We start from the raw sequence: 8664 nt of genomic DNA on the forward strand, positions 1-8664 counted from the left end.
TTTGTGGAACATGGCATTGAACTCAGGCCCTTGTGCTTGCCTGGCAAGTGCTTATTCTACTGAGCCGTCTCCCTGGCCCCCCAAATACAATTTTATTGGTGCTAATATGACTTTTTCTTTTTATTCGGTATAGAGTCTCACTATGCAGCTCAGACTTGTAGTGATCCTTCCGTCTCAGCCCCCCCAGCGCTGAGATTACAGGTGTGCACCACCGTGCTGGCATGGCATGTGGTACCTGGAATCAAATCCTGGTTCTTGCACTTGCCAGGCAGCCGCTTAGACCATGAGCTCTCTCGCTAGCCTTTATTTTATTCTATTTTTTTGGTACTGGGGATCAAACTCAGGACCTTGCACTGAGCTATATCCTTGACCCTGCCTTTTTTATATCCATTAATACTCATTTTATGTAGTGGGGTGCACTGGTATTTGTTGCATATATATTTATGATTATAGTTACCTCCACCTTTTGCATTGTTCCCTTAACAAGAATGTAGTAACCTTTGTCTTTTTTCTTTTTAATTTTATTTATTTGAAACAGAGTCTCACTGGTCAGTTCAGTTTTATAGAGATCCTCCTGTCTCAGCCTCCCTAGCACCGGGATTACAAGCGTGCACCACCATACCTGGTTTCCAAGCTGGCATGGCACACCCAAGGTTCCAGAGCTGGCACAGCATGCAGGAGGACCCGAACTCAGGTCCTTGCGCTTGCCAGGCAGGCAGTTAGACTGCTGAACTATTCCTCAGCCCACCTTTGTCTCTCTTAATCAGTCTAGGCTTGAAATCCACTTTATCTACAAATAGACTAGCTATCCCTGATTTTTTTTTTTTTTGGCTCCTGTGGCATGGAAAATTGTTTGCTACTTTTTGACTTCCTGTCTGTGAATTTCTTTTTGAATTAAATGTGTTTCTTGTATGTAGCATATTATTGCTTCTTGCTTCTTGATCCATTCTGCCATTCCATTTCTTTTCATTGGTGAATTGAGACCATTAACATTAATAGTTCTGACTTTTTTTGTTTTGTTTTGTTTTGTTATCTTAGGGAAGGGTCTACAGGGTATTCAGGTCTCACTACTAGATCAGACTCCTAGTGATCCTTCTGTTTGCAACCTCCCAAGAGCTGGGATTATAGGCACGCGCCACCACACCCAGTCTCAATTGCTATCTCAGCGCGCCCCAGGGGTGGGCCAACATAGCAGTCCTGGGGATTGAACCCCTGGCCCCTGCGCCTGCTTGCAGGTGCTTTAATCTACTGAGCTATTTGGCCAGCCTTTGACTGATACATACTGACTGACCCCTGTTATTATTTTCCTTTTGTTGGCTCTCTTTTTTTTCTTTCCCTTCTGTTTGTTTGCATTGCCTTATAGATTCATTCTGTTGGAGTTCATGGAGTTGTAATCTTTATTTTCTGTTTCTAGTATATTGTTCAGAACATTTTACAGTGCTTGTTCGGTGGGTAGGAATTTCCTCACATGTTCTTTGCCATGGGATTATTCCATCAGTTTTGAAAGATATGCAGTTCAGGCTGGCCTTTAGCTTACTGTGTCACACAGGCTGTTTTCAAACTTGGCAACAATCCTACCTTAGCCAGCCTCTGCAGTGCTGGGCTTACAGGCATGTGTACCCATGCCTGTCCCTGGAGGTTCTTTTTTTTTTCTTTTTTTAATGTATTTAGTACAGCGTCTACAGGGTCTGACTAGACAGATCAGACTCATAGTAATCCTCCTGCTTTTCATCCTCCCAAGTGCTGGGATTACAGGCATGCACCACCATGCCCGTCTCATTCTCTGTCTCATTGTGCTCTGGGGGCAGGGGTGGCAGGACAGGCCAGGATCAAACCCCTGGCTCCTGCATCTGCCTAAGCAGGTGCTTTGATCCACTGAGCTATCTGGCCTGCCCTTCTTCTCTTTCTTTTTGTGTGTGTGTGTGGTACTGGGGTTTGAACTCAGGACTTTATGCTTGCCAAGCTGGCACTCATGCCTCTGAGCTGTCTTCCTGGTCCCAGTTGTATTTTAGGACTTGAAATACTTGACTCCAAACTCTTCTTGACTTGAAGGTTTGTGTTGAGAAGTCTGCTGTGATTCTGATGGGCTTTCCTTTGAAGGGGATGTGTTTCGTTTTTCTATCAACTTTTACTGTTGTGTTATTACATTGAATTTCTGGAATCTTGACTATTATATGCCTTCAGATTTTTTTTTTTTTATTGTGGCTGATTGGTGTTCTATATGCCTCATTTTTCTGTTTTGTTTTTTGTTTGTTTGTTTGGTTTTTGTTTTTGTTTGTTTTTTGTTCCACCAGGGATGGAACGTAGGCCCTTGCACTTGCCTGGGAAGTGCTTATTCTACTGAGCCATCTCTCTGGCCCCCTCATTTTTCTGTATGTTAAATTCTTTGTCTGCCAGGAAAATTTTCTGGCAAGACGTTTTTTAACTTTTTTTTAGGTCATTTGTGCTATTTCCTGCTTTTTCATTGACTCCAGTCAATCTTATATTCATTCTTCTTTGTATCATCTAGCAGCTGCTGAATTGGTTTCTAGTGGTCCTTGATATTTTTAAGCAGTCTTTCTTTTTGTGATCACTAACTGCAATCCTGTCTTCCATATCTGAGATTCTGTTCTCACATTGGCTCATTCTGCTGTGTATACTTTTGATGGATTTTTTTTTTTTTTTTTTTCCGGAACTGGGATTGAACTCAGGCCCTTGCACTTGCCAGGGAAGCGCTTATTCCACTGAGCCATCTCCCCGGCCCTATTCAATGGAATTTTTGATCTTCTTGATATTCTGTTTGATTTTGCTTTATGAATCCCATTTCTTTCCTCTGTTGGGCATTCATTCTTTCCAACATTTTCCTAAGTTCCTCTTTTTTTAATCTGTATCTGCTGTAGAGTCATTGTGTGTTTCATTGTAATCACCATCTCTGTAGTTACCTCAGAAATTCTGGTTTGATTTTTTTTTTTAATATTTATTTATTTATTTATTTATTTATTTATTGTGTGTGTGTGTGTGGCCAGCTCAGCCCACCAGGGGGCGGGGCTGGCTGGCATGTGGTGCTGGGGGATTGAACCGCGGTCCCTGTGCTTTGTTTAGCTTAGTTTGTTCTAAGTAGGTGCTTTAGACCACTGAGCCATCTCACCAGCCCCTGGTTTGATTTTTTTATCTAGAGTCCTGTTTATTTGCTTTGTTTCTTACGTTATCACTTCAGAAGGGTTAGGTGGTTGGTTTTTGGGTCACCTCATTGCCCCTTGGGTTTTCCTTTGGTGAACTGGACTTCTGGGCTTGCATCTTGTTTTTTTTTTTTTTTTTTTTTTTTTTTTGTTTGTTTTTTTTGCATCTTGTTTTAAGTGTCTTTTCTCTTACTCTTGCTCTCTTTAGTTAATTCCTTGTTTAATGCTTGTAAATTGCCTGTGCTTTATTGCTAGTATTTGGAACCCATAGGCAATGACTACTTCTGAGAGATGTCTTCCAGGTATAGCTGGCTTTCGGGTTTTGAGCCTTGTAAGATCATACTTCTTCAGCTTATTGGGGGTGAGAATTTGCTTCCTTCTTGGCCCAGCCCCTGGTTCTTTGACATTGGCCTATATTATTTTTTGTGACTCTTAAGGCAGTTTCAGTCTTGGTATACTGGGAAGAACAACTGGTTTAGAACAGTTATGTCACTTTGGCTAAAGTGGTACAATCTGCAATAACAGTAGCATCAAATACAGCCTAAAAAAATGACAAACTGAAGTAATTATTAATTTGCCACCTTTAACTGTATGAACTACATTTGTGGTTATAGAACAATCTAAAACAAACCAGAAAATTGTATGCAGTAAATAGGCCCTTAGTATGCTAATTGTACCCTCAGAGAGAAAAATTTTAAAGGAGTTTGGGGGAAAAAAGTAGAGAAATAAAAAGTAGAAAAGATTAAAAGCAAGACTGGAGGACAAAGGACAATCATGCAAACTTTGGGACAGTGGTGCAGGAGACTGGAAGGAAAGAAGGAAGAAATGAAGAGAACAACAGAACAGTAACCACAAAAAACTAAAAACTAAACAAAAAAACGATGAGGGATATAAAAAAGAAATAAAAAATGGATCTTTGCCGTCACTGGTAGACAACACGGTGAGACCGGATTCAGATCTGTGCTTATTAATACCAGCAAGCCAGCAGTAGCTATATGGTGTAGTGAATAATCCTAGTCAGCTACACTTTTAATTGCCCTGAAGTTTAGGCTAGTTCTGGCCATGACACGGAAACCAGACCCATTCAGCCTGTAGCAGTCTACCAGTCTTCTGTGGGCTTGAACTCTGCTGGGGGCCACTAGATAGGACCAAAAGTTGTTAAGAGTTTGGACTTCAGTTGACCCCTCTCCAAGATGGCTCCTGGCCAGTCACCCTCTCCTGAGGGAGGTCTGAACTGGTACCCCTAAGAACCAGCTGCTGCAGTCCTCTACCGTGTTCTCCTTGTGCATCTTTCAATGGAGGCCTTGTGTTACCAGTAGGCACTGTGTATGCAGGTTTGATCTGCCTCTCCCGTGCACAGTGAGTTCCAGCTCAGGGAGAAGGCATTGCCCACCACCTTCTTTGTTGAACTTTCTCTCTTTGAAAGTTTCTCTCTTTGCTCTCCCCATTTTAGTTCTCACTTCAGATCATTTGGGGTTCTAGGGGATCCACTTCTTCCTTCTTCCCTTCCTCACATTGCTATATTCCAGTTTCTGGACAACCAAGTCTTGGAAAGGCTCTTTTTCTGCTATTTACTATTCTGTCATCTTCCTGGAAGTCTTGTCTTTGTTTTTATTTTTATTTTCATTTTTAGGGTTTTTTTTTTTTTTTGGTATCTTAGGGAGGGTCTACAGAGTGTTCAGGGTCTCTACTAGATTGGACTCGTAGTGATCTGCCTGCTTACAGCCTCCCAAGAGCTGGGATTACAGGCACACGCCACCATGCCCAGTCTCGATTATCATCCCAGTGTGCCCTGGGGGCAGGGCCAGCACGGCAGGCCTGGGCACTGCAGGCACAGATTAAAGCACTTGCAGGCGTTTTAATCTACTGAGCTATTTGACCGTCCCTCTCATTTTTAGTTTTTTGAGACATGGTCTTGCTAAATTGCCCAGGCTGGTCTCAGCTTGCTGTCTTGTCTCAGCCTCTGCAGTAACTATGGTTACAAGTGTATATTAGTATGCCTGGCTGAGTCTTAAGACTTTTTTTCCCTTTTTTGAGACAGGGTCTCCTTGTTTAGTTCAGGTTGGCTTTCAACTCACTATGTAGTCCACACTGGCTTTGAACTCCCAGAAGATCTGCTTCAGCTTCCCACGTGCTGGGATTGCAGGTGTGTGCTATTGTGCCTCAGTCTCTTTTTTTTTCAACAGGGATTGAACTCAGGGCCTTAGGCTTATGTTCTACCACTAAGCTAAATCCCCAACCCCTGAGTCTGAATTTTTTGTTGTTTTTTTCTATGCAGCCCAAGGTGGTCTTGGACTCATGTTGATCCTCAGCCTCCTGAGTACTGGGATTATAGACATAATTATGTGATTTTTTTAATGACAGCTTTGCTATTCTAGAAACTCATGAGCCCTTTCAACAAGTCAGTTTTGTGAACTGGAATTAATACTTCAGCCTGACTAGATCTGACATTTTATGGATTTCTGCTTTTTAGCATGTTAGTTTTTATAGTTGAACCCCCCCCTTTTTTTTAAATTTATTTATTTATTTATTTGTGTGTGTGTGTGTGTGTGTGTGTGTGTGTGGCCAGCTCAGCCCACCAGGGGGCAGGGCTGGCTGGCATGTGGTGCTGGGGGATTGAACTGTGGTCCCTGTGCTTTGCTAAGCTTGTTCTAAGTAGGTGCTTTAGACCACTGAGCCATCTCACCAGCCCCATTGAACCCCTTTTTTTAGGTTGTATTACTAACATTAGAGTGGAATATCTTTGGCATTGGTGGAAGGGATTATGATTTTTGCATTTCCTGTAAGCCTTTTTTTTTTTTTTTTAAAGGAGGAAAGGTTTATTTAGCACACAGTTTGTAGAGGTTTTAGTCCATGATGGGCTGACTCCAAGGCAGGGTTCATGATGGCATAAGACACAAGCAACAAGAGAGACAAGGCAAGCCTCTTTCTGTCCCTTATGTTGTATCCTGTATACTGGGGTTACGATAGTGCCAGTCCAGTCAGCAAAGTGATCCAGCAATCACCCACCCTTAATTACAGCACTGAACTACAAATCAATCACTATTCAGCTATCGGAAGGGAAAATCCCTGTGACCACGTGAGGCTTTCAGGAGATATCTGTACACAAACTGTAACAGATGTTGTGTCTCCTAAGTACTGTTTGAAGATTTTCCTCACCCCTCCCACTCTACAGGTGCTGCCTGTGTCCCTGCCCCCTTCTGCTTGTCTGCCAGGCACCCTCAGCTCTCCACACTATGTCTTCTAACCCCTCTCCACATGTAAGCCCTGACCCAAGCCAAGGGTGTTCATCCAGCTGCCATGTGAGATTTCCTGGCCATGTTTATTCCTGTTATCTTCAGTCTTACTGAAGCTGATGCTTCTAGCAGCATCTATATCCAGGATCCCCAGAGCCACTAAGGCCTGGATTTCATTCCATCGTGTACACTGCTCAGACCTTAGCATTTCATTTATAGCGCCCTCCTAGAACACTCTTGACCTCCACTGTTTCCCCCAGCTCTCAATTCTCTGGGCTCCCTTCAGGTTTTCATATACCACCTTGGGTCATCTTGCCACATCCATGATTCATTTGGCCTGCTCTGGATCTGGGCTTCATACCCCCCTATCCAGGTGCCTGAAACTTTCCCGGATGTCAAGGTCATTTCGAAAAATCAATTCTTACTTGACACCCTCTTCCCAATCCTAACAACATTCTTACCTCATTTGTGTACCTGATCCAGTGCTAGGTGGCCCTGGGTTCAGCAAGACAGCACATCTGTCTTCAGTACGTTCGACAAGGACAGATTAAGACAAAGCTACTAGTTAAAGGCGCCCTGTAAGGGGAGTGTAAGAAAAACATCCTTCCTTTTCCTAGGTAATCCAAACCCGAAGCCTTTGAGTTCTCTGAAGTCTCCCCTGTAAGACTTTTTTGTGATTTGGCTGAGTTGCCATCCTGAAACCATGATCTTATTACCTTTGGCCTTCTCATGTTTTTTTTTTTTGAGATAATGTCTCACTGAGTAGTTCAGACTGACTTTCAACTCACTATGTAGGGGCCTGATCATTAGCTCAGTTGTTTAAGTGCCTGCTTAAACAAAGCAGTCAGGCTCAGGATGCTGTAGTTCGATTCTCAGATCCTCTAGCCAAACCAGACCTGCCCTGAAGGCATCCTGAGGCCGCAAAAAAAAAAAAAAAGCTGGGGCCGGGTAGATAGCTCAGTAGAATAAGCACTTGCCTAGAAAGCACAGGGTCCTGAGTTCAATCCCCGGTATCACACATGCGCGCACACACACACAAAGATGGTCAACTCTCACTATGTAGCTCAGGCTGTATTCAAACTCATAGCAGTCCTCCCTCAGCCTGAATACTGACTAGGTTTACAGGTTTGTGTATACCTGGCTCATTTCTTGGTTTTTTTGTTTCTTATTTTTTGAGACAGGTCTCACTTTGTAGTTCAGGCTGGCCTTGAACTGTGTAGCTTTGAGCCTACAGTGAACCTTCTACCTCAACCTTTTTTTTTTTTTTTTGTATTTAGTACAGGGTGTACAGGGTCTCACTACATAGATCAGACTCATAGTGATCTGCCTGTGTTCAGTCTCCCAAGAGCTAGGATTATAGGTGCATGCCACCACACCCAGTCTCAATTGCTATCTCTGTGTCCCAGGGGTGAGGCCAGCATGGCAAGCTGGGGATCATACTCCGGCCGCTGCACTCTGCCTAAGAAGGCACATTAGTCTGCTGATCTATTTGGCCAGCCCTATACCTCAACCTCTTAAGCACTGGGAAGGTCATTAAAAAATATTTTTGATCCTGATATGATTTGATTTTAATTTTCATTAATTCATTGGTTCATTAAATTTTTTGCTCCAGGTCTATGAACCTGGAAGAACAGCATGTAATTCAGTTGAGTTGGAGGATTTAGGTGACTTGGAGCAAGAGAGAACTGTATGAGTTCTTTTATCCTAGGAGATCCTTTAAGCTATTCAAGATAGTAGATGTCTAGGTAAACAGTAGTCATGTGTTGCTCAACAGCATGGTTATATTTTGAGAAGTATATTACTAGACAAATTTCATCATTGCATAAACATCATTGAGTGTATCAGAACAAACCAAGCTCCGACATCACTAGGTGATATCTTTTGAGATCACTGTCACATACGGAGTTTGTTATTGACTAAAATATCATTATGTGGTACATGACTGCTTGAAGTATAAAGATCTGGTAACTTAGTTGTCCAGGACAAGCTACATTTTCACAGGAGCTAATGGTGCTTGCATTTCGGTCTTCAGGTGAAGAATATTGAGGAGCATCGGCAACGTAGTCTGGACTCTGTGCAGGAGCTGATGGAGAGTGGGCAGGCAGTAGGAGGCATGGTTACGACCACCACAGGTTAGCTGTCCTCTTCCCCCTCACGATATAGAGGAGGTATGCATCCCAAAGGGACCTAATTTACTTAACTTTTTTTTGTGCTTTTTATTTTTTTTTTTTAAAGTAGTGCTGGGGCACAAACCCAGGACCTTATACTTA

The 8664-nt window shown here is 42.8% G+C and overlaps 1 protein-coding gene across 2 annotated transcripts in view; it reads left to right on the plus strand.

Annotated features, from left to right (window-relative positions):
* Nucleotides 1-8664, plus strand: part of Kiaa0100 (KIAA0100 ortholog) — a 40576-nt gene that overhangs the window by 24672 nt on the left and 7240 nt on the right. For both annotated transcript variants that reach the window (XM_004635411.2, XM_023719833.1), the window contains exon 27: nucleotides 8427-8526. In XM_004635411.2, the coding sequence (XP_004635468.1) occupies nucleotides 8427-8526 (100 nt within the window). The remainder of the gene's footprint in view (nucleotides 1-8426; nucleotides 8527-8664) is intronic.

Source organism: Octodon degus, unplaced genomic scaffold, assembly GCF_000260255.1.
Source record: "Octodon degus isolate 3935 unplaced genomic scaffold, OctDeg1.0 scaffold00072, whole genome shotgun sequence".
NCBI lineage: Eukaryota > Metazoa > Chordata > Mammalia > Rodentia > Octodontidae > Octodon > Octodon degus.